General features: G+C 45.9%; 1 protein-coding gene across 6 annotated transcripts in view; it reads left to right on the top strand.

The window, feature by feature from the left end:
- The window catches only part of ZGRF1 (zinc finger GRF-type containing 1), a 57,335-nt gene that overhangs the window by 8,830 nt on the left and 21,679 nt on the right, over nt 1–26,826 (top strand). For 5 of the 6 annotated variants that reach the window (XM_033955708.1, XM_033955670.1, XM_033955660.1 and 2 more), the window contains 2 exons: nt 785–865; nt 20,344–20,403. In XM_033955708.1, the coding sequence (XP_033811599.1) occupies nt 845–865; nt 20,344–20,403 (81 nt within the window). In that variant the 5' untranslated portion in view covers nt 785–844. Of the gene's footprint in view, nt 1–784; nt 866–20,314; nt 20,404–26,826 lie in introns of all 6 variants that reach the window. The other variant, XM_033955698.1, reaches the window with a different exon arrangement.

The raw sequence follows: 26,826 nt of genomic DNA, 5'->3' as shown, positions 1-26,826 counted from the left end.
GGAGATCTCAAGATGGAGGAGAAATCTTTGCATCCCTTGCCAGTGGTTGGATCTGAATGGGTGGCAGAGATCTCTGCTAGAGAATGACATAGGGACAAATTTATCCCCATCCCTTCAGGATCTTTCTCCATCCCTGTCATGTCCCTGCAAGTTCTGTCCCTGTCCCTGCCCCATACCTGCAAGCTCTGTCCTCATCTGCACAAGCCTTGAACATTTATGATTTTAAACCTGATTCTAAATTCAAAGTATCAAAGGCTTTAAAGGTTCCTTTATCTGTGATTATATCAGCTACCCAACAAATCCTTACTGCTGTGTACACACTTTGATCAAGAGTTAAACAAAAGGCATTTAAGTCTGCATTTCCCACCAATGGGAGTTCAGGGGTAACTAGAGCTTACATTCATCATCTTACAAAGTCAAAGCCAATTCTGCAACAGAGAAGTAAATGCTAACTGATGGGTTAAGCCCTTGGGCAACTGAGACAATCTAGCATGCAGAGTATAAACAAAATCTACTGAGGCTGCTAGTTGTTGTTCTAATTGTGTTGGTGTGTAATGGTGCAATTGCCTTATCCAGTCAAAAAGATGTCTCATAATACAAGCAGTGTAGTAGTGTCCCAAGTCTGGTACTCTGTTGTATTTAACAGAAAAGTGAAATGTGGAACAAAATTATAATTTTGAGTATAGATTATTCTTACACTGTGTTGTGATTAATATAGTTCATCTTATGTCACAAATGCTAACCTAAAGATTTTATAATTTTTAATGTGTTTTCTTAAAATAAGGTATTGTATACCCATCATAAAGCAAAAAAGTCCAAAATATGGCAGGATGGAATTTTGAAGATGAGTTCTGAAGGAAATAAGGTACAAAATGCATATAGAAATGTTGATTATAAATGCTATGAATACTGAAACTGTGTTACATATTTCACCAAAACACAATCTTAAACTTACTAAATATTTATAATACTTATGAAAATTGAGGCTTTTTATTTGACAGCATTCAGAACCCTACCAGAGTTTACTCCTGGTGGAATTCTGCACAAACATTTTTTTTTCCAGTTTTATGTTGAAACATTTTATTGAAGAAATCAATCAAATACAATAAATGCTCATTACAATTAAATTCAAAGCTCAAATATTACATAAATAATTTTCATCATTTCTCCAAAATATATTTTCCATATTACCTATTCATAATACCATATAACCCCCATACCTTTCCCACCCCCCCTTTCCTCCCCTTCACATCCCCCCAATTTTTAAAAATATAACAATGTAATACCTAAATTAATTATATAAATATACAATTCAAGAAATTCCAACTATTATTATCATCAAACAAATTCCCTCCCTACCCCCATAATGAAAGATGACACATATTACAAAGTGTTAAGAACCAATGAAAAGTTTCTTATTTCTCAATATAAAACATTAAGAATCATACAGGGATATAAATTTATGGAGGTTTGGGAGCCATTAACAAATTATTGTAAGGAATGAATATAATTAATAATTTATTTCTCTCCTTTTGTCTATTGAATTATAAGGGGGGAGGGGGGATGAATTTTAAATTTTATGAAATTATAAGATTATATTGGAAGAAGGGTGGGAGGGAGAAGTTATAGTATGATTTCATTGAGTATATAAGTAATATTACAGCGTACATGATTTGTACAGTGGAACCTCGGTTTGCGAGTAACCCGGTTTGCGAGTGTTTTGCAAGACGAGCAAAACACTCAGCAAACTTTTGCCTCGCAAACCGAGCACCTCCCCCCGCTCTAACCGGCATCGCACCCCACCAAACCGGCATCGCAACCACCCCCCGCGAGAACTGCAAAGCACCCCCGTGCTGAAAGCGGCATCCACCTGCCCTTCCTCCCAAGCACGGTCCTTACCCCTTCTGTTCGTTGTAAGGGTGAATGCGAGCTCCCACCTCTTGCCTGGGCTGGGCCTTGAGCATCTGCGCATGCTCAAGGTCTTTTGGCTCTCGTTCTCTTGGAGATCTCGTTCTTTCCGGTAGCCTCGGGGGGGGTGGGGGGGGGGTGGAACAAATTGTTCAAGTTTCCATTATCTTCTATGGGGAAAGTTGCTTTGATATACGAGTGTTTTGGTTTAAGAGCATGCTTCTGGAACGAATTATGCTCTTAAACCAAGGTACCACTGTATTAGGAATCACTTGTTGAAAGTTTTAAAATGAATAAAGAAAAAAAAAAATCATACTACGAGCTCTATGGGAAAGATTTTGAATATATGGATTCCAAATTTTCAAGGAATACCTAGTTTTTCTAGGAAATTTACAAACCTCCCAGACTTCAAATAAAATTAGCCGATGGAATTGGTTCCTCCAATGCCAAAAACTAGGAGGATCTTTCTGTAACCAATATTGTAGAATACACTTATGACCAATCATGCATGCCTTCTGAAATAAAAATATTTCTTTCTAATCCAAAAACCCCACAAGCAGCAGCTTTACCAAATATTACCCCCCCCTTTACAGATTCCACTAATTGAATATTCCATAAAGCACCTAAAAATAATAAGATGGCAGACCAAAATGATTTAATAAGAGGATGAGATAAAGTATTTGGGTCTTTCTCACATTTGATACAAATAGGAGAATTTACTAGCCTGTATGAAATGCTTGTACTTGTGAGAAATAAGCCCTATGCAACACTACGTACATTCTCTCCATATATATATATTTTTTAAAATTTTGCACACAATGTTTTAAAATTCTGCAGTTTATTTGTTGTGTTTTGCATAGAATTTGCCCATCATAAAGCCTGAAATTTCTTCCTGCTTTTCCTTTCTCAGGCTCCAACCTCCTCAGTTCCCTTTCTCACTCCAACTGCAGTTCTGTTGCAGATACACAGGAGTCTCATTTCCCATGAACTGCAAAAGGATATATCTTTAAGAACTTAAGAACTCCTCCCCTTCTGCAGTGGAGCACAGCACCCCCCCTCCCCCAGTTATTTCTTCTGCAGGTGAACTTAGAAGATATGTTTTACTCTGCTCTGGTTTTTCTTTATTATTTTCTTTTTTTTAACGGATTTTTTAAGTTCTTTGTGGCTTTGATTCTCGGAGGTCCCCTGCTCAGGCATACTCCGCTGGGGAAAGGACGCAGTCCTGCATGGGAGAACTTCTGCTCCCAGGACATCTCTTAGTGTTCCTGCATAGCCAGCCTGCTTTGGGTCCTTCAGGAGCTCAAGGTCCATCCTCTTGGGAGCAGCTCGCCTGCTGATTCTGTCACGGGTTTGAGCGCAGGCTGTGTGGCTCCTGGGTAAGAATCCTAGGGGTATCAGGGAGCCACTGTGTAGGGAGAGTATGGCCCAAGTCACTTAATCCCCCCCATTGCCCCAGGTACATTAGATAGATTTTGAGCCCAATGGGACAGACAGGGAAAAATGCTTGAGTACCTGAATAAACCCATGTAAACCAGTCTGAACTCTCCTGGGAGAACAGTATAGAAAATTGAATAAATAAAAAATAAATAAATTTCTCCCCCATTGCTGCGTGAGGAATCCAAGGGGTGGGAGTCGGTGGCTGTGATCCATTTGACCAGAAGCCAGAAGATTTCCTTCAACGGTTGAGAACCTGAGCAATTTCTGAGGCAGAATTCCTTCCCATTATTCCCTATGGGGAACATCGGTGGGGGGGGTGTCTGAAAATTGAAGTTTTGTTGGTTTCTGGGGTTAGTATTCAGGTCCCCTCCTCTAAATCCCTAAAGTCACTACTTTTTATTTCTGCATGTTTGATAGCAGCCATCTTTGATTTTTAGCAATCTAATTTTAATTTTCTTTTTTCTTCTTCAAAACCTCTGGTTTTGAAAAGTGACTGCCTCTGATGGATGCCCCAGGCCTTTCTAGCCCCAGATCCTGCGTTGGTTGCACAGTTACCGGTTGAAGAGCGACTGTGTTCCATGGGAGGAAGGGGTGGGAGCTTTGGGCTCGGCCCCCATTCAGTCCTCCAAAGCTTTGGAACCCTCAAAATCCCGGAAAAAATGGTCCAAGGGGAAGAGATCCTGCTCAGATGAACCGAGCAGCAATGGGGTGAAACACAAGCTCATGGTGGTGGAAAATGCATCTCCTCTTCTCCAGTCTAGAGTTATGCATAGAGCCTCAGGTTCCCCAGTGCAAAGCTTCTCAAATTTTGTCAGCCTTTTATGGAAAACCTGTTTAACGGTACCGGTATGCATTGCGCTGCTTGTGGGTGTGCCTACTGTGTCTAAGGGGGATCCTTCTCCCAATCAGATATCCCCGCCTCATACCACTCCAGCTCCCAGAGTCTATGACCCTTCAGAGCAGGATTGTGATGATTGGAACTTCTTTTTCATGTCTTTGTTTTTACTGGACTCTTCTGTGATGGTAGATGATTTGGGATCCCTTTCGGGGTCCAGTATCCAGGGGGCAGGGAAGCGGTGGATCACAGTGATGATCCCTCGGTGTCTCGCCTTTTCAGGTCATTTGTGACATCCTGGCTATACTGAAGCTCAATACCCAGCAGCCTTCCACCTCGCAGTGCTCCCTCATGTATGGCACTAATGCATAGACAAACTTTTTTCTTGCTCACCCAGATCTTACCTCTGTGGTCACTGACGAGTGGGAGAATCCTGAAGGCTTACTTAGGGTGGCCAAAGCTATGTCTCGGCTCTATCATGTGGTTCTGGTCTTCTAGCACCAACCATGTGGCTCAAGTTACCAAATGCACCACCCTTCCTAGTGAAGATCCTGAAAGTTGCACAGGACCATAAAGTGGATGCAGTCCTTTAAAGATGGTTTGAAGCTCTGGCTTTGGGTATCAAAGCTGCAACAGCTGCCTCCTTCATGGTGCACACTTGCCATACCAGACAATGGACTAGTCCCTAGAAGCTTGGGGACTCCTGTTCCCACGTGTTTATGGAGGACGTGGATTATGTGGCCGATGCTCTTTATGACATCATTAGAGTCCTAGGTAAGGTTTCATCTTGCTCCATTTCGGCTCACAGGATGCTCTGGATCAAACAGTGGGCGGACAACTCGGCTTCCAAGGCCACCCTCAGCAGATTACCCTTCAAGGGGCAGATGCTGTTTGGCAAAGGGCTAGACGACCTCGTGGCAGGTTGCCGTCCCAAATCCATCCTGGTCAGTAGAAGCTATCGACCTACTAGAGGCAATAGAAGCAATTTTGTTCCTCCAGCCGAGCTCGCCAATTTTCCTATGGCTACTCCTTTCAGGGGTCCAGACAGAGAGCTGGTGATTTTCAGCGCCAGCAATCTGTGGGTTCCCATAGTGACACAGCCTCAAAGAATAAGCAATGACACCAGGAGGATAGCTGATCCTCCTCATTTTGGAGGGTGGCTGTCATCATTCAGGGACAAAAGAGAACAGATGGGTGCTGGACATTATCAGGGAGGGGCATAGGATCAAGTTTTATTGGCTCCCTCCAGATCTGTTCCTCAACTCCCCAGTCAGATGGCTGAAGAAACGGGTCAACGTTCGAGCGACAGTGCAACGACTCATAGACATTCATTCCATAGAACCAATTCCCGAAGAAGAATCAGGCTCAGGCAGATACTCTGTATACTTCATAATGCCCAATAAAGGCACAGAAAATTGGCGGCCCATTCTGGATTTGAAGTCTGTAAATGAGACTCTGAAAGTACTCTTCGTTTGTATGGAAGCAGTTCATTCCATTATAATAATAATAATTTTATTTCTTATATACTGCTATACCATAAGTTCAAAGCGATTTACAACAAGATACATGCAATGAGAGTATGAGATGTTTACAACAAGATACATAAGTTCAAATCGGTTTACAACAAGATACATGCAATGAGAGGATGAGGTGTTTACAACAAGGTACATACAATGAAGGTAAGAGGTATAATGTAGAGAATGACACGGGGAAAAAATCTGTCCCCGTCACCGGCCCACCATCCTCTGCACCGCCCCGTCACCGCCGTTTCCTTCACCGCCCCGTCACCGCCATCCCTTTTACCGCCCCGTCACCGCCACTGCCATCCCATTCACCGCCCCGTCACCGTCCCCGCTGCATCCATATAAGCCTTAGTACTGTAATATTTAGCTTATTCCTTTCTTATAAATCAAAGTTCCTGCTGCTGAACTAGAGAAAGAGATGTTCAGCTGGCAGGGCTTTGTTTATAAATTTTTATCAACACAACTAATATACTATTTTATCCTAAAGCAAAAAATAAATAAATAAATATAATTTTTTTTTCTACCTTTGTTGTCTGGTTTCTGCTTTCCACATCTTCTCATTGAATTCCTTCCATCCACTGTGTGTCTTCTCTCTGCGTCTTCCATTTGCTGTTACTGTGCCTCTCCCTTAACCCCCCCCCCCCCCAATTGGTCTAGCACCCATCTTCTTCCCTCCGCTCCCGCATAGTCTGGCATCTGTCTTCTTCCCACTCTGTCTTCCACATTTCCCTTGGGGGTCTGTTCCTCTCCACCCTCCTTCAATGTCTGTTCTATTCCTTTCCACCACCACCCTTCCCTCCCTCCTTTACCATCTGTTCCTTTCTACTACCCTTCAGCTCCTCTCGCGTGGCCTATCTACCTTCCTTCCTCTTATTTTCATGGCACGTTACAATGTAATTTGTGCAAGCCACTGGAGCCTGCAAGCTCGGTCCCTGTCCCATCCCCACAAACCATCTCGCTTCTGTGCTCCTATTTTCTCCATTTCTAATATCTCCCCTATGTATCTGTCATTGCCCCCCCTGTGTCCATATACCATCCCCATGGCATGTCCCCTTTATGTCTCTGTCCCTATTCCCCATGCACATAATTTCCCCTCTTTCTGTTACCTTCCTGTGTCCAGATTTCCCCTATCTTCCTCTTCCATACCAGTGTGTCTCTTCTTTTCAACCCCATCTAGCTTTTTTCCCTCTTTCTTCCCCCCCCCCCTGCTTCTAGCATCTGGCTCACCTGCCAGTCCTTCCCTTTCTTTCCTGCTGTGGGTTTTTCTTTCCGACTTCATCCCCTTGTCCCAGAATCCTTTTCCCTTTCACTCCCTCCTTCCAATTTGAGCCGGGAACACTAGCGATCGCACGGTCCCCGCAGCCACTACCTGCCTGCCCAATCGATCCTAGTGTTTAGCCAGCTCTCTCCCTTCTCCTCACCTTAGTTTATAGGTTTTCTTTTTCGGCGACCTGCACGCTTTCCCAAAGAGCCGCGCACGCGCGACTGCTCAGTGTTCAATCTTCTGCTCTGCTGCAACTTCCTGTTTCCGGTTGCGTCAGAGCAGAAGATTGAAACTGAGCAGCAGCGGGTGCGCGGCTCTCTGATAGCGTGCGGGTCGCCGAAAAAGAAAATCTACAAACTAAGGTGAGGAGAAGGGAGAGAGCTGGCTAAACACTAGAATCGATTGGGCAGGCGGGTGTGAGCTGCGGGGACCGCGCGATCCTTCATGCCTCACTGCGGGGACAAGACCATTCACCGCCCCGCGGGCGGTGAATGGCCTTGTCCCCGTCGCCTCAGCGACTGCTAGTTTTCTTCCCCGTTTTCGGCGGGTGACCCGCGGCTAAAATGCGGTGGCCGCGGGTAAACCGCCACCGTGTCATTCTCTAGTATAATGGGAAGAGAAAAGAACTTTCAGGGATACAAAATTACAAATGGAAGAGACCCAAGTTGGCATTGGCTCCTGGAGATTTCTTTGCCTCTTTGGATTTATCAGAGGCATATCTTCACATCCCCATCTTTCTGGCTCACAGGAAGTATCTGAGATTTCACATGCTTCAGCACCACTTCCAGTTTGTGGTGCTGCCTTTTGGTTTGGCCATGGCTCCCCATACTTTTACCAAGGTGATGGTGACCCTCATAACTGGCACCAGCCTCAGCGGCTGGGTGACCCTCTACTGCAATTGTCTTCTCCAGGGCAAGTGGTCCCTGTCAGAGAGCAAATGGTCCATGAATCGTCTTGAAGTGAGAACCATTTGGTTGGCCTTACTACAGTTGAAGTCTTTCCTAACAGGGAAAGCAGTCAGGGTGTTTTTGGACAACACCACTGCGATGGCTTATGTAAACAGACCTGGGAGGGGGGCACCAGAAGTGCAGCCGTCCACTTGGAGGCTCAGAAGCTATTCCAATGGATGAAACTTCACTTGTAGGCCCTCTCAGCAGCCCATATGACAGAAGTAGAGAATGTCCAAGCTGACTTGCTCAGCCAATAGACCCTGGACCCAGGAGAGTGGCTTTTGTCTAAGAAGGTGTTTTCCCTCTTAGTCCAGACTTGGGGCAAACCAGGCATGGATCTCAGGACCACAACCAAGAATACAAAAGCAGACCGCGTCTACAGTCGCAGAGTTGAGCGGGGAAGTGCAGGGCTGACTGTCCTGGTCCAACCTTGGCCAACAGATCTGCTTCTACGTGTGTTTCCCCAGTGTGCCATGGTGGGTCACATCATCTGCAGGGTAGCCACCCATCGGGGTCTAGTGATTTTGGTGACACTAGACTGGCCCTGAAGATCTTGGTTGTGGACCTGGTGTGTCTACAGAGAGACAGACCCCTGAAGTTGCCTGTTCATCTGGGGCTTCTCAGTCAAGGCCCAATTCCAATGGAGAAGCCGGAATGCTTTGGTCTTACAGCATGGCTCTTGAGTGTGCAGTCTTGATTTGAAAGGAATTTTCAGAGGTTGTGTTTATGACTCTCTTTAGGGCTAAAAAGCCTGTGATTGTTGCAGCCTATGCTAAGACGTGGAAGACCTTCCAGTCATGGTATGCCAAGGAACAAGTGGAACAAAGAGATCTCCATTTCCGGTGATCCTTGCCTTCCTGCAAGCTGACTTCAAAAAGGGACATTCGATTTTGTCCCTCAAAGTGCAGATAGCTGGCATCTCATGCTTTCGGGCTTGGAGTGGTTGTTGGTCTCTGGCTTCTCTCCCAGATGTCACTCAGTTTTTGAGGGGGGCTCTTGGGCTGAGACCCTTGTTGCACAGACTGTTCCCATCTTGGGACCTCGATGTTGTCTTGAAGAGCTTGGCCCATGCTCCATATGAGCCTCTTTCGGAGGCTTCTCTGCTAGACAGTGTTTCTGGTTGCCATAGTCTCAACAAGAAGGATCTTAAAATTGCAGGCCCTCTCCTGCAGGGAGCCATTTCTCCGTTTCACAGAGTCTGGTGTTCCTCTGTGCACAGTTCCTTCCGTTCTTTTGAAAGTGGTTTCCATCTTCCTTGTTAATCAGACTCTCTGCCCGCCTTTCAGCCTACAGGTTCTTCCAAACAGGACAAACTTTTACGCAAGCTGGATATGCACAGGGCCTTCCTATTCATCTACCTGGAATGGACTAATGACTCCAGACTTTCTGATCATCTTTTTGTACTGACCAGTCACTCAAGACAGAGCAAACCAGCCTCCAAGGCTACCATTGCCAGATGGATCTGGACAGCGATTTCTTCTTCCTACATTTCTGCAGGGAAACAGCCATCTCTTTCCCATTCCACCAGAGGTGTAGCGACTTCCTGGTCAGAATCCCAGGTCATTTTGCCTGATGAAATCTGCAGAGCTGCGATTTGGGCTACTCTTCACACTTTTACTAAGTTCTACAGAGTAGATGTGGCTCAAGAGAATGCCACTTTTGGGTCCTTGGTACTGCAGGCAGGTTCATCTGTCCTTTCCTAGATGTATGGCACTGCTTTGGTATGTCAGCTCAAGTATGGACTTCTGTGTACCCACAACAGAATGACAGATTAGGTTCATACCTCAGTAATCTGGGTTCTGTTAGGATACACTGGAGTCCATACAACCCGCCCTGTGTGGACTTGTTTTGATTCTCCTGATTTCTACCTCAGACATTGCCAGTGTCCATTTCAGACCCTCTGCTATTATACCTAAGATAAAGAACAGATGTATTTCAGATACTGGTGGCTTCCCTTTCTCTCCATTCTTGGGGGGGAGGGTCCCATAGCTCCTGCTTGTTACCCTTAGCAGGTTGAATCTGAGTTACTCATGAGAGTGTTTGTTGTTGTTTGTTTACATGTTAAATGTTTATTGATGATTGTTCTATTTCTAAGTTCAGAACAGATCAGAATGTGTTTCTTGTCAGGGAACCTCCCTGTGCCTCCTCTTCTCTTTTCTTTTGTTTCAGTGAAGTTCAATTGCTTTGGTACCAACTGAGGGGGATGCTGTGCTCCACTGCAAAAGGGGAGGAGTTCTCAAGTTCTTAAAGAGATATCCTTCTGCAATTCATGGGAAATGGGAATTAACAGCAAAAATATGGACTTCTGTATATCCTAGCAGAACCCAGATTACTGAGGTAAGAACCTAATACAGTGGAACCTTGGTTTATGAGCATACTTCGTTCCAGAAGCATGCTCGTAAACCAAAATACTTGTATATCAAAGCGAGTTTCCCCATAGGAAATAATGGAAACTCGCTTGATACGTTCCTCCCCTCCCCCGAGGTCAGCGGCGCTGCTCCCCCCCCCCCCCCGCTCGCAAAGCCCCCCCCCATGTAAACCGGAAACCCCCCGCCCAAACAACTTGAAACTTACCCCCCATCTGGCACCAGCACGCAGCCCAAAGGACGTGCCGGTGCCGCTTGAAGAACTTCCTGCCTCTGCTGGGCCTTGAGCATACATCTGCGCATGCTCAAGGCCTTCTAATTCTCCCTCTCGCCTAGAATCTCAGCGAGAGGGACAATTAGAAGGCCTTGAGCATGCGCAGATGCATGCTCAAGGCCCAGCAGAGGCAGGAAGTTCTTCAAGTGGCACCGGCACATCCTGTGGGCTGCGTGCCGGTGCCAGACGGGGGGTAAGTTTCAAATTGTTCGGGTGGGGGTGCCAGTTCGCGCGGGGGGGAGGTGCCGGTTCGAGCGGGGGGCCTTTGCGAGCAGGGGGGAGCGATGCCGGTTCTCGGGGGAGAAGGGAGATGCTTGCAAATCGAGTCAACACTCGGTTTGCGAGACAAGTTTTGCGAGAAAGTTTTACTCGTCTTGCAAAACACTCGCAAACCAAGGTTTGACTGTATGTCGTTCTTTCTCCCTCTAAATCCCACCCCTCACTCACTAGCACCCTGAATCCCCTCCTTGGCCCCGCTGCATGGTCGAGCATCTCTCTCTCCCTCTCTTCACTGGTTTCTTCCCTTTCTGGTCTGGGTCACTCTCTTTTCCTCTCTCTACCCTTCCCCCAAAACCACTTGCAGGTTCAGCATTTATGTCCCCTCACCCCACCCACCCTCCAGCACCTCTCTTGATTGCATCCTGAATCCCCTCCCCACTCACTCTCTTCACTAGCCAAGATTCTCTTCCTCCCTTCCCACCCTCCTTTCTGGTCTGAGTCACTATCTCTCTCCCCTCTTCCTCCCTACATCCATCATCCATCTTCCCTCCTCCTCCCTTCCCTACTACTACTACTTTTCACTTACATAGCACTGAAAGGCGTATGCAGCGCTGTACATTTTGACATTTATAGACAGTCTGGCCTTTCTCACATATACACCTCTCACTTCACCTCCACGCCCCCCTCCACCCACCCACCATCTGGATCTGGTATCTCCCCTACCCACAGGCCCTCCCAAAGCAGCAGCGGTGGCTGGCTGGCAGAGGCAGTGCTGTGAACAGGCTGCTTGCCAGGCTGCTGTGATATCACTTCCTGTAGACTTAACGACGCGGCAGAGGAAATGCTCTGGTGTGGCCGGCGCAAGCAACCTGTTCACAGCTCTGCCTCTGTCATCCAGCTGCTGGATCAACACAGGATGGGGGGAGGGGGGTTGGAGAGAGGCAAAACCTGCCAAGGGGGGTCCATCTGGTTAGGAGCAGGAAGGAGAGAGAAGTGTAGGAAATGATCTGTGGAAGACTTGACAGATCTGCGCAGAATTCTTTGTAAATTCTGTACTGAGCAGTTGTGCAGAATTCTGCAAGGAGTAAGGTTTCTCTGCTGCATGTAGCACCAATTTTATTCTTCTGGAAACAGGAGTGGAGGTCAGCACTGCAGGTAATCAGGTGTCTCTGTTCAAGCATCTGTCTATATATACATATATAGTAATTATATGATAGATATATAGATAGATAGATATTAATTCTTGTACAATCCCACTTTATTTCAGGACTAGTGGGTTATTTCCCTCCACCTACCAAGCTCTGTAGGAAGCTTCAAACTTCAAAGGTGTTTTTTCCCCTCTCCCTCATACCTCAACACTAAGCATTCTCCCCTACTCACCAGTCTCTATTTATACAAGCCAGGCTGTAGGAGTTTATCTTTTCTGCTCGTGTTTAATTTTGTGATATTTCAGTATTTTTCATTCACGGTTTTCACCCTCATGCTCTGGAGGCTCTTTGCGGGGACATCCTTGACTACAGGAGATCGCAGACCATTGGAGAACATCTGCTTCGGGGGGGAGGGGGGTTCATGCTTAACAGTAAGCCCCCTGGATAGCCTGCACATCAGATCGGGGCTCAGGGACCATTTCTTTGAGTGCTTGCTCACCCCAGGTTCATCTGCTAGTGGGTGGAGCGCAGGCTGAGTGGTTCTGTGGAGACACAACCAGGATTGGAGCCAGACTGCATTCCTCCACCAGGCATTTGTGTAACGTGTCCAAGGTTAACGGAGGTCTCCAGCCATGGTGATCAAGCTAGTGGGGCAGCCAGAAGACTTGAAATCCAGTTTCTAAGTTCATTGAGGCAGAGGATCTCCTTGTGAGCTGTTTCAGCTCTGCCTGTAGTTTCTCCCATTCAGTACGTCACAGTGAGTAAGGCTAACAACCTAAATCAGCAGTATTGGGGGGGTCTTAAAAAGGGGGTTCCCTGCATATCTGACCCCTCCCCACCTCTAAAATCCCAAAATCACTGTTTTTGGAGGTTCCTGTGATTTTCCCAGGCTATTTTTGATCAAAATCGGCACCCATGGCAGCCATCTTGGATTTTTCCCGATTTGAATTTAAAGTTATTTTTCATAATTCCTGGCTTTGTTTTTGTAAGAAAACCTCATAGATGGCCTCCCCAGAGCAGGGTGGGATGGATTCATGCTTCATTTGCAGTGGTTAGCTGTTCCACGTGTGCTGCGGCCCGCAAGGGGGGGTGAGGTTTGTCCGGATGCTGTGCCTTTGACCTCCAGGGAGGATCTTTAAGTGCCTTCTGCCCTGACACCCATGAAAATGGCATCAGGGGACCCTGTAAGAACATAAGAATAATCTTACTTGGTCAGACCAATGGTCCATCAAGCCAAGTAGCCCGTTCTCACGGTGGCCAATCCAGGTCACTAGTACCTGGCCAAAACCCAAGGAGTAGCAATATTCCATGCTACCAATCCAGGGCAAGCAAAGGATTTAATCTCTGAATTGAAGTTGCAGACGAAACAGCTGGTCACTGCTGAATGTTCCCTCATGAGTGACCAGAGGCCACAATCTGCCTCTTTTCCTGATCATCCTGATGTTGTGCGGATTCTTACAGATATCTGGGAGACTCTTGAGGGTCCCTTGAAATGTGTTTGAGCAATGGCACGGCTTTATCCTATGGCGGATGGCTTTACCAAGCGCTTTACTTCCCCAAAGGTGGATTCTGCGGTGGCGCACAGGTCACCAAGCGCACATCCCTTCCCAAAGATGGGGAGGGGGTTATCCTGAAGGATGTTCAGGACCGACGCATGGATTTTATCCTTAAGCATCTGTTTGATTCGGCTGCGGCTGGTGTTAAAGCGGCGGCGTCTTCCTCTTTCATGGCTCGGGCATACCATTCCAAGCTGCATCATGATCCTGACACTGTAGTGCTTTGTGATTTGGATTTTCTCATCTCCGGAGTGGATTACGTAGCTGATGCCTTGTACGACATCTTGAGTTTTTGCTAAGCTTGACTGGAAGACAGAAGACAGAGGGTGAGCGTAAAAGGGAAGTTCTCGGACTGGGAGAAAGTAACTAGCGGAGTACCTCAAGGTTCGGTTCTTGGGCCCATCTTATTCAATATTTTCATAAATGACCTGGAAGACGAAACAACCAGTGAAATCATCAAGTTTGCTGATGACACAAAGCTGTGTAGGGCAATCAGGTCATAGACGGACAACGAGGAACTCCAGAGAGATTTGAGACAACTAGAGAAATGGGCAGAAACGTGGCAAATGAAGTTTAATGTAGAAAAATGTAAAGTGATGCACCTGGGAAGGAAAAACAAGGAGCACTAGTATACCTTGTTTGATGTAACTTTGGGAAAAAGCGTACAAGAAAAGGACCTGGTGGTATTGATAGACAGGACCCTGAAGCCGTCAGCTCAATGCGCAGCAGTGGCAAAAAAAGCAAACAGGATGTTGGGCATGATCAAGAAGGGTATCAAAAGTAGATCTGAGGATGTCATAATGCCGCTTTACAGAGCGATGGTAAGACCACACTTGGAATACTGTGTCCAACATTGGTCCCCCTACCTAATAAAGGATATAGTACTACTGGAGAGGGTGCAGAGGCGAGCAACGAAGCTTGTAAAAGATATGGAGAACTTGAGCTACAAGGATCGCTTCAGAAAACTAGGATTATTCACTCTCGAGAAGAGGAGACTGCGAGGGGATCTGATAGAGACTTTTAAAATACTGAAAGCATTCGACAAAATAGAGCAGGGAACAACTTTATTCACAATGTCAAAGGCGACATGGACAAGAGGTCATGGACTGAAGCCGAGGGGAGACAGGGCCAGGACAAATGTCAGAAAGTTCTGCTTCACACAACGCGTGGTGAACGCCTGGAACGCTCTCCCGGAAGAGGTTGTGGGGGAAACCACCATTCAAGGTTTTAAGGGCAAGTTGGATGCTCATCTTCTTGAAAACCACATTGAGGGATACGAATAACTAAGGTATTCGCCAGGGTAGGCCTGGCTAGACCTCCGCGTGTGCGGATCGCCGGACTAGATGGACCCAAGGTCTGATCCGGTGCAGGCATGTTCTTATGAATGCTCTGGATTTGGCAGTGGTCTGGTGATTCATCTTCTAAAGCTACATTGAGCCGGTTGCCCTTCAAGGGTCAGCTCCTTTTCAGTCAGGGTCTGGATGATCTTATGGCCAGTGTTCAAGATTATAAACCCAAGGCATTGCCTGGGAGCAGGTCCCACCCTTCTAGGAATTCTGGGCGTTCTAATTTTCATCCCTTCTGGCATTCTTGTCTATACTCAAGTCCTGCTACAGGGCAACGGTCCTCTTCTTCTGCCAGACTGTGCTTCGGCGGGTCTCGTCATCTGCAGTCCAGGGCAAGTCAGCTGGCGGCTTTCTCTAAGAAACAGTTCTGATGCCAGGACGAGGTCTCCTCCTCTGCGCATCAAGGTGGGGGGGGGGGGGGGCGGTTGTCGGCCTTTCTGGCGGAATGGAAGGCCATCATCTCTGACCGCTGGATTCTGGGGTTTCTTGGAGATGGCTACAAATTTGAGTTTCTCTGTCCTCTGACTTGAATATTTTCTGGATTCTCCTGCGGGCCTCCCCGAGAAGGTGGTTCGGGTGCAGGCTACAGTCCATAGACTTTTAGATATTGCGGCAGTTGAACTCGTGCCAGAGCGAGACTCAGGCTTGGGGAGATACTCAATATACTTCATCATTCCAAAGAAAGGATCCGACGATTGAAGACCAATTCTGGACCTCAAGGCGGTCAATGCAGCCCTGAAAGTCCCTCAATTTCCCATGGAAACAGTGCGCTCAATGATTGCATCGGTGGCGCCTGGGGAGTTTCTAGCCTCCCTGGATCTGATGGAGGTGTATCTCCACATTCCCATTTTCCTGGACCACTGGAAGTATCTGCAATTCCATGTTTTGAGGCAGCATTTTCAGTTTGCAGCACTGCAGCACCCCGGACCTTCACCAAAGTAATAGTGGTGGCCAATCTCCGCACCCTGGGTGTCCTGGTTCACCCATATCTGGACGACTGGTTAGTTAGAACTCCCTCACTGTCCGAGGGGCATCAGGCTGTCTGTCAGGTGATGATGTTGCTGCAACATCTGGGCTGGGTGATCAACTTCAGAAGAGTCTTAGTGGGGGGTCTTAAAAAAGGGATTTGGACTACCTGGAGTTCGATTTCACATAGGTCAGAACACAGTGTTTCTACCTGTGTCCTGTCAGGAGAAGATATAACAGATTATCAAGGACTTTCTGGCCCAGTTCCCACGCTTGGCAGAATGTCCAGGTTCTGGGGACCATGGTGGTAACGATCCATATGGTTTCTTAGGCCAGAGCCCATCTGCAACTGCTGCAGATGCTCTGCTTTTGCGCTGGAATCCACACTAGGTCCCGCTACATGCACCCCTGCCCTGGACGATGGCGTGCAACAGTCTAGCATGGTGGTTGCATCCTCTCTCCCACTCTCTCTCTCCCACTGCCACTCCAGATCTCGGACTGGGTGATCTTGTCGGTAGATTTGAATCTCAAAGGCTGGGGAGCAGTGTGCATGACTGTCCCTGTTCAAGACCGGCGGACGCCCTCAGAGCGCAAATGGGACAATCAATTGCTTGGAACTGTGGGTAGTTAGGCTGGCCCTTCTCCACTTCTAGGGTCATCTCCATCATCAAGCCATCTGTGTGTTCTCGGAGAATGCCACGGCAGTGGCTTACGTCAATCGTTGGGGGGGCACAAAGAGTCCCTCTCTGGGCGTGGAGGCTCAGCTGCTCTTTTGGTGGGCAGAGAGACACCTTGTGGCACTGTCTGCAGTGCACATAGCAGGAGTGGACAACATTCAAGCAGACTTTCTCAGTCATCAGACACGGGACCCCGGAGAGTGGTCACTCTTTTGAACAACATTTGCTTGCATAGTGAATCAATGGGGGTGCCCCACGTTCAACTTCATGGCGAGTGCGGCCAACAAGAAGGCCGATCAGTTCTTCACTCCTCTTCGAGAGGCAGGCAGCGAAGGCCTGGATGCTCTGGTTCAGTCCTGGCCCCGGATGGGTCTTCTTTATATCTTCCCTCCGAGGCCCTTGATAGGCCATCTGTTGAGACGGATAGCGGCCCATGAGGGGCCGGTGATCCTGGTAGCACCCAAGTGGCCGAGGTAGCCGCGGTATGCCGACTTGGTTCGACTTCAGCAGAGTCATTCTCGCCTTGTCACACACGGTCCGATTATGATGCAGGATCCGGACTGCTTTGGTCTTATGGCGTGGCTCGAGCATGCAGCCTTAACTGCACGGGGCTATTCTTCGGCGATGATTGCCACGTTGCTTCACAGCAAACTGAAGTCCACAGTGGCAGCCTATGCAAAGGCTTGGAGGTGTTACTAGGCCTGGTGCGCCCTGCGACAGGTGAACCCTTCTCTCCATCGATTCCTCGGGTCCTGGATTTTCTGCAGGGATGGCCTGAAGAAAGGTCTAGCAGTAGCTTCGCTCAGGGTACAGATTGCTTGTCTTTCGTGTATGGTCCTTCCTTCCTTGAGGGGCTCATTGGCAGTTCATCCAGATGTGGTTCATTTTCTGCGGGGCACATTGCAGCTAAGGCCTCCCTTGTGCCTTCCATGTCCAACCTGGAACCTTAATCTGGTTCTCCGCTCTCTGGCGCGTACCCTTTATGAGCCTCTAGAAGAGGCATCTCTGATAGATCTCACGATTGAGATGGTCTTCCTGGTGGCTATTACGTCAGCCCGCAAGGTTTCAGATCTTCAGGTTCTCTACTGCAGGTATCCATTTCTGCGTATTATGAATTCTGCTGTGATGCTGTGTACTGTTCTGCCCTTCTTCCAAAAGTGGTTTTCGCTTTCCATGTGAATCAGGAAGTCCGGCTTCTTGCTTTTACTTCCTCTGGTTTGAGGGAGCAGGACCGGGTGTTGTGGTCCTTGGATGTGCGCAGATGTTTTTTGTGGTATCTGGAGGTCACCAACGAGTTTCGCCTCTCTGACCACCTGTTTGTTTTGGCGGGTCCTGCCCATAGTGGGAAGCCAGCTTCTAAGATGGCCATTTCCGCGGCTTATGTGGGAGCCGGAAATAAGCCTCCCTCGGGGTGTGGTTTCATTTAACCAGATGGGTTTCCTCCTCTTGGGCAAAGTCCGTTGGCTGTTTCTTTGAATGAGATTTGCAGGGCCATTACTTGGTCCTCCTTACATACATTCACCAAGTTCTACAGCAGGGGTGTCAAATGTCGGTCCTCGAGGGCCACAATCCAGTCAGGTTTTCAGGATTACCCCAATGAACATGCATGAGATCTATTTGCATGCACTGCTTTCATTGTATGCTAATAGATCTCATGCATATTCATTGGGGAAATCCTGAAAACCCAAGGCCCTCAAGGACCAACATTTGACACTCCTGTTCTACAGGATCGATGTGGTGGCCAAGCAGGATGCTGCTTTTGGTGTCTTTCATATACATGTGTTCTACATATGAGTCTTACATTCTACTATCATATTGGTGTATTTTTATTGTTTTACAAGGTTTTTATGAGTTTATTAAATTATTTTAATTTTTAATTGTAGCACTTTTGGATTGTTTAGCCTTTCCACGTATCTTTCACCCTAGGACTAGCAGGGTATGTATTTTATTTCTTCTCTTTCTCTATATTTAATCATCTCCAAGCAAGAGTATACACACTAGCACTTCTCAACTTCATATTTATCACTTTTGATTCCACTCTTTCACAGCTCTCATTCCTTCAATTCTTTCACAGTTCTCTTTTTTATGTCTCATACACCACCAGTCACATGTAACATCTATAGTACTTTTGTACAATGCCACACTGCTGCATGGTACCACATGATTCAGCAATGCACAAGTTGTTATTATACCCATTATTACATTGTTACACCATCATTTTTTAGGACCCCTGAGGAAGACTCGTTTGTCGAAACATGGACCGTGTTGGGTCCAGTGTTCCCAGTGGACTAGGTCCTTAAGGTGTTTATGTGGATTACTACATATTTATGCATTTTTAATAAAGTCCATTTCAGGAACATCGTCTCTCCACAGTGTTTCTTTGGTTTCTCTTGGACTTTTTTCCTCTGTGGAATCTTCGGGTCAATTTTTTTGTTTTGCTTACTGAGATCTATTAACAAACAATGAAAGCAGTGCATGCAAATAGATCTCATGCATATTCATTAGGGAAATCCTGAAAACCCAACTGGATTGCAGCCCTCAAGGACCGACATTTGCATCCCTGTTCTACAAGATCGATGTGGCCAAACAGGATGCTGCTTTTGGTGCCTCTGTTTTGACAGCAGGCTCATCAGTCCCACCTTGAATGGACTGCTCTGTTACGTTCCACTGGTCCTGGAATAAAGTGGGATTGTACAAGAATGAAAGATTAGGTTCTTACCTTTGCTAATCTTCTTTCTTGTAAATCCACACTTTATTCCAGGACTTGCTGATTCGCCAATTGTCTGCCTTACAAGTACTGGTAAGCTGGATTTCTGTTTTCTGACCTGCCTTTATAAGAGTGCCATCAGACTGGGTTTAGCCCTTAATTTGGAGGGGTCCCTAGTTCAGGCGCCCCTTTCTGACAGTGCAGGCTGTGTCTCCCTATAGCACTGTTTTGTCATTCAGGTTTCCAAAGTTTTATAACCTGCTATTTCGTTTTTCATTGTTGCTGTTGTTGCATTTGTTTATATGAGCATAATTAATTTGATTGCCGGGAAGTTTCCCCCGTTCCTCTCTCTCTTATTATTATCTTGTACAGATGTTCCTGGCTGCTTTAAGACTGACTGATGAGCAGGGGTACAAACTCAGTGATGAGGTAAAAGCCTATGAAGTTTGAGGCTTCCTACAGATCCTGGTGGGTGGAAGGAAATAACTCACTGGCCCTGAATAAAGTGTGGATTTACAAGAAAGAAGATTAGCAAAGGTAAGAACCTAATCTTTCGTTTTAGATACATATTTTAAGCTGGCTTTATAAAGGTAACATGGACACCTATAAGCCTTTGTAAAATAGGCATCCAGAATGAGCTCTGGTACTATGCAAATTGGCATGCAGAAATTTACATCTGTTTTTAAAAGGTGCATGTGCTCACATATTTTATCAGATACTTGCATACTTCACAATTCTTGGAATATCTCCATGCAGATTGCATAAAAGCAGGCCCACTCTTTATAATGGGAATAATTTTATGCAGCTTTTTTCCATGTGTTAAAATGGGCACCTTGTTGAACTCCAATATGCTTAGCTGGCAGTGATGTCTGTTCTGTCTACAGACAATGGAGTGTGTATCAGCACACATGCTTCCTAACATGGAAATACCACTTTTTGTCAGAGCTGCTGTGGTAAAGGGGAGGTGGATAATGAGCCTCCAGGATGTCAGCTAGTTGCTAAATAATAATTCTTATTTTTTTGGGGAGCTCTGTATTACAACTTAATCCATATTAAGGGAGGAAAGATTGTGCTTGTTTACACAGTGTTGAATTCAATTATATTGAAAACTTTTATATTCTGAAATTGTTATACCCAGCTTCTTCAGACTTCTGTGTCTTAATACAGGCAGATTTGTTTGATGTTCATGGAAAGCATTTGGATAGTGTGTTTCTCAAAGATCATAAGGTATGATATTTTTCTTTATTCATTTCAGTTTTATTGTTATATACTTGTTTCATATTGCTCATCGTTGTGTCACAGTGAATAAAATACAAATACAGAGTCACAGTAAATTTATAATTCCTTATCTTCCCTTCCAAACCAGTCAAAACAGGTGGGTTTTGCGTTCCTACCACCAGGTAGAGACTGAGAATTTCAGACTTCTGAGAGAACCTATATCTAGCCTGTGCAGATTCCAGAGAACAAGTATTTTTCAGTCTCCAGCAGGTGGTAGACATGGATAGCCTGTGCATGCTCTGCTGGTCAGGTAGGCTTGTGTGGTCCCTGTCTCTTCAGTGGGTTTCAGAAAGCCCTTACAGTGTTTTGTTTTGTATTTTGGAAGTGTGTCCAGATTATCTTGGATCAGTGGGTTCTCAAAATTGTTTGCAAGAGGTATGCTTTGGTGTTCTCACAGCTACTGCCAGATGCCTTTTTAGAGTCTCCCTGTCAGTCCAGGTGAAAGGTAGGGGCTATCAGGGTGACTCTGTAAAGACTGATTCAGCTTCAACCTGTGGTTTCAGCTTCTGTTGCCGAAAGGGGCACAGAAAGTTAATTCATCTACTTTGTTGTTCCAGAAAAGGGGCATACCTTTCATCCTATCCTGGATCTCAAGAAGATAAATCAGGCCCTTAAGGTGCCCAAGTTTCATGTGAAACAACTTAAGTCAGTGATTGTAGCAATGCATAAGGTTGAGTTTCTCACTTCTCTAGACCTTACAGAGGCTTATCTCCATATCTCGATCCAACAGGATCACCAGAGATTCATTCAGTTCACTGTTTTGGGGCAGCACTTTCAGCTTTATGCACTCCCTTTTGGGTTGGCAACAGCTCCACAGATGTTTTCCAGTAATGGTCATCATGGCAGCAGCTCGGCCTACACAATCTCCATTCCAGCTACATGAACCATAGACAGATCTGCCAAGTGAAGCTCTGCGCAAGCCATGAGCAGAGCTGCTTCTAATGCCACAGAGCGACTCTTTGCCGCACCTTGACAATTCACATAAGTAGGGGCTGTTACATTGTTGTACATTATTTATTTCACCCTGCCCTTCAGCAGTGTCTGAAAGGAAAGCAGGGCCAAGTGAACTCTGGTTTCTAGACAGTTGATGGCCCTCCTTCAACCATCAGCCCTGAGCCACTTGTCCCACTGAGGCTCACATATTTAATTAGGAATATCCACTCTGATAGTTCCAAGCTCCTTCTCTTATCCAAGTTGGACATGTGTATCACCAGCATAGTCTGCTGCGTACCTGACCTCAATGTGCTAACCTTTCTTCCATGTCCTGGTGCTGTGGAAATTAGTGAAATAACAGCACCTCCTGAAAAGGCCTTGTATGAGCTCTTGCCCACTGCACCACTTCCAATATTGCTGCCATGAACCCCAACACCTGTAAATGATCCTTGGCCTTGGCCCAGAAGAGTCCAGATTTGATTCTGAATCTTCTGAATTCTGGCCACTAGAAGGACGATGTGGCCCTGCTGAATATTGAACCAGACTCCCAGATATTCCAAAATGTGTGAGAGCTTGAAAATGCTCTTGGATAGGTTTATCACTCATCTCAAGGACTCCAAGAACTGCATCACCCCAGCATGGGCCCTATCACTTTCCTAAAAGGGAATTCATGGATTAGTGCCTGGATCAGCCAATTGTCCAGATATGAGAGGACAAAGATCCCTTCCAAAAAGTAGGATGGGGATGGGAGGGAGTAGCAATAAAGGATCCAGAAAGACCAGGGGATGAAAGGAAGGATGAGAGCTACTTTGGCCAAGGGGATAGATGGAGAGAAAAGAGAGAAAGATTGGGCCTGAGGGTGATTGGAGGAAAGAAAAAGAGAGAGAGACTGTACCCTGCAGGGTATATTGATGGAGGAAGAAAGAGAGAGAGATGCCAAACTGTATGTGGGGGAAGGGGGGAGATATGCTGGGCTCTGGGTATGGGACAGAAGAAGGGGAAGAGAGAGGCATGAGACACAGAAGAGGTACTGGGCATTGATGGACATAGGGATAGGGACACAGGGTGGAGACACTAGACCGGATAGATAGGAACATAGAGGAAAGATGGATGGTGGACACAAAAAAAGAAGAAATGTCAAGAGAGGAGGAGATGCTTGGAAGAGAATTAAGAAAGCAGAAGAGAGACACGTGTCAAAGCAGTGTTCAGGCAACAAAGGTAGATAGTGTTTACTCCTGGGGGAATTCTCCACACAAAAAAATAAAAAATTCTGCATACAATATTTGAAAATTCTGCAAAATTTTGTACACTTTATTTGTAATTTTCTTGTGCAGAATTCTACTACTAGTACTACTATAATTTCAAGACCGCTACCGATGAGATTTTAATAAACCCAACAATGGATGAAGCTTTAGTAGCAGACAGAACTTGGTCTAACTTCCCTAAAGTACAATGGACCGACTTGAACCGACTATACAACAAATACAGTCAAAAATCATGTGATCTGAATAACTGCCCATCGTACCTGCTAACAACCCCATCCATCAAGTTCAAAGCCAGCCTCATGAACTGGATACAATCTACCCTCACTGATGGACAGTTCCCATCAGAACTAGGCGAGATAATTATCACCCCAATACCGAAAGACCTCAAAGCCCCAACCAATAACCCAGCCAACTACCGACCCATCGCCTCAATCCCATTATATGTCAAACTAATAGAAGGTCTCGTAGCTCAATATCTCTCCAACTACCTAGAAGACCACAACATACTTCATCCATCACAATCAGGATTCAGAAAAAACCACAGCACAGAGACACTGCTTGTATCTCTAATGGATATAGCCCGACAGCACCTCAGTAAAGGAAACAGAATACTAATCATCCAACTAGATCTCTCAGCAGCTTTCGACCTAGTAGACCACTCCATTCTACTCCAGATACTAGATGCCATAGGGATCTCAGGTAGGGTGCTCAACTGGTTCCAAGGATTCCTTAAAACTAGAACTTATAAAGTAAAGTCAAAAGATCTAATATCGGACCCTTGGTCAAACCCCTGCGGAGTACCGCAAGGATCTCCATTATCGCCCATACTTTTCAATCTCTTCGTATCCTCCCTAGGCACAATCCTAGACACCCTAAATATAGTATCATTCAGCTATGCAGAGGACATAACAATCCTTCTCCCCTTCAACATTCAAGACCCCAACTCATCAGGACGCCTGAAAACAATATTGGAAACCGTAGAAACATGGATGACAAACCACAAACTGAAGTTGAACACGGATAAAACCAAATTCCTTCTGCTAGAAAAAGACAAAGAACCAACCTTAACTGAATTGGTGGCAAATGCAATCAAATACCCAATACAGCCCGCGCTTAAAATTCTGGGAGTATCGATAGACAGGTGCTGCACAATGCAGATACACACCAACAAAACTATCCAAAAAGCTTTCTTCACCATGCGCAACCTGCGGAAAATAAGAAAATTTTTTGGCAAAGCACAATACAGGATCATAGTCCAATCACTAGTGCTAGGACTTGTAGACTACTGCAACATCCTTTATCTACCTTGTCCCACCTACATGATTAAACAACTACAGACAGTACAGAACACAGCTCTCAGACTCATCTATTCGCTAGGAAAACATGATCACATCACCAATGCCTATCTAGACTCTCACTGGCTACCGATACGAGCAAGAACACAATTCAAACTATACTGTCTACTATTCAAAGTACTAAACGGAACTGCACCTATCTACCTAAACAGCCGCCTACACCGAAACCTTTCACCCAGAATAAGGAGAACCCAGATCCCGTTCACCTACCCTCCACTCAAAGGCACCAGACGCAAAAAACTATACGACAACCTACTTGCTACACAGGTGGCGAAAATTGACCCCACTATCTCCAAACTGCTGACCATAACCACTGACTATAAAGCATTTTGAAAAGATATCAAAACCATACTATTCAAAAAACACATACCAACAACATAATCTCCCCTCATCTCCTATCCCCTCCGCACCTTCCCTGCAATTCCTCCCCTCAGGCAACATCTTATAAAGTCACTATGACGATACATCAATACATACCCGGAAACATTGAAACCACCAAATATCTCAAAATGACCAATACCTCCACCTATAAACAGAATCTAGCTCTCTGTAATGTAAAGTTATGATCTGTAAAATAACGTAAGGTAAAGTTATGTAAGTACTGTAAGGTAATGTAAAGTTATGCTATGTAAAATAATGTAATGTAAAGTTATGTAAGTACTGTAAGGTAATGTAAAGTAAAGGAATGTAACACTACGTAAAGTTAAGTACAAAAAGTCATGTAAAGTAAGGTATGCAAAATTTGTAAAGTAATGTAAAGTATTGTATTGTCATCGCCTGGAAATGACCAGCCATCTTCTAATGTAATCCGCTTAGAACCGCAAGGTACAAGCGGAATATAAATCACTAATGTAATGTAATATAACATACGCAGTGCTGTACAGAGTCACAAAGGACACGGCCCTTGCTTGAGTGAACTTACAATCTAAACAGGATACCAGGTTATAGTTAGAGAGGAAGGTTAAACTGCAGGCTAGGGTGGTGAGCAGTGGGCAGAGGAGAGTAGAGTTATTAGTTGAAGGCTGTCTCAAAAAGGTGAGTTTCAGCCTACTTTTGAATAAGGGGGTGTGATGGACGGACTCAGTTTATTCCAAGCATACAGGGCAGTGAGCTGAAAGGAACAAAGTCTGGAACTGGAAGTGGAGGAGATGGGTACAGAAAAAAGCAACTTGTCTGAGGAATCGGAGTTCTCGGGGAGATGTATAAGGAGAGAGAAGAGAAGAGAGGAAAGATACTGAGGGGCTGCAGACCAAAAAACACTTGTAGGTTAGTAATAGGAGTTTGAACTGTATGCAAAGGCAGATATGGAGACAGTAAAGTGATTTGAGGAGAGGGGTGAAGTGAGTGTAGCAAGGTTAGCAGAAGATAAGTTGTGTAGCAGAGTTTTGTACAGATTGCAGGGAGGAGAGGCAGTTCAGCAGGAGACCTGTTAGAAATAGATTGCAGTAATCTAAGCATGAAGATACGAGAGTGTGGAAAAGGCTCCAGGTAATGTGCTGTATGCTTCCTCTCCTCCTGACCTCATTCCCCTCCCCCCAACTTTTTCTTCCTCTCTTCCTGCCCTTTCTTTCTTTCTCTCTTCATGCCCCCTTCCTTTTTTTCTGTTTCTCTTCTTTCCTTCTGTCTCCCTGCCTGCCCTCTTTCTTTATTTCTCCTTGCCCTTCCCCAAGCCACTGCCAATGCCGCTGCCATTTGGGAACAGGCTCCAAAGCTGCTGCCGCCACCCCAAGCTCTCCCTGCTTTGGGCCGACCAGCTTTCCTCTCCCCGACGTCAATTCTGCCGTCGGAGAGGAAGGCTGATCGGCCCAAGATCACAATCGATTGGGAGAAATGCTGCCGGGTCCCGCCTTCATGGAAACTGAAAGTAGGCAGGACCCGGCAGCAAGAAGAGCAAATGGTAAGCTTCACTGACCTGTCCCCCGCCTTAGCCTGTAGCGAACGCATGCTTCGGGGCTCTAACATGTGCGTGCTGGCTTCCCTTCTCTTCCCCCCCCTCCCCGGACATAACTTCGGTTTCAGAGGGAAGAGAAGGGAAGCCAGCACACACACGTTAGAGCCCTGGAGCATAAGTTCGCGACGGGCTAAGGCGTGAAATCTCCAAGCCGGCTTTTTTTTTTTTTTTTTTTAAATGTTGAGCAGCAGCGGCAGCAGCAGAATTTAGCTGGGCAGTCATCTAAATTACCCAGGCAGACCGCCTGGCTAAAAGGCCCTAGGGAGAGCACTGTACCTTGCTTCAGCCTCCAGCTTGCTTGGCAAAAACGTAGAAAAACTATTTTTTTTGGCTTATAATATTCATTTGCTTGAATTTATTGGCAATACTCAAGTTTGTATGCAAATTGCAAATAAGTGTTCTAGTGTTACTCTAGTATTAAATGTGTCCATCTCTTCAGTGGTTCACATTCACTCAACCAGACTCTAATCTCTGCTTTTGATTTCAGCTAAAACCAAGTGCCTGGTTTTAGTGGCAGTTTTGGTTTCAGCCAAAACTGAAAAACCCAGTTTTGGTTGGCCTCAACTTAGGGTCTTAATGACATCCATGGAGAATGCAAAGGTGCACAAGTTCTTCAGTCAACAGAAGGAATCGAAGGCAGAGGCCATAGATGCTGTCATTCAACAGAGGCCTCTCGGTCACATCATTCAGAGGATTGAGGGTCACAGGGTGGTGTTGGTGGCCCCAGATTAACCCAGAAGACCTGGTACAGAGATTTAATACAACTGGTGACAAGGAGTCCTCTGGCTTGTCCACTTGTCAGACATCTCCATTTTTTCTTGCAGCTTGCCTCTTGAAATGGCACGATTGCGTGAGTAAGGTTTTTGGG

The sequence above is a fragment of the Geotrypetes seraphini genome, chromosome 1 (assembly GCF_902459505.1).
Source record: "Geotrypetes seraphini chromosome 1, aGeoSer1.1, whole genome shotgun sequence".
Lineage (NCBI taxonomy): Eukaryota > Metazoa > Chordata > Amphibia > Gymnophiona > Dermophiidae > Geotrypetes > Geotrypetes seraphini.
Note: the sequence above shows the minus strand (reverse complement) of the source record. Positions and strands in the feature narration are given on the sequence as shown.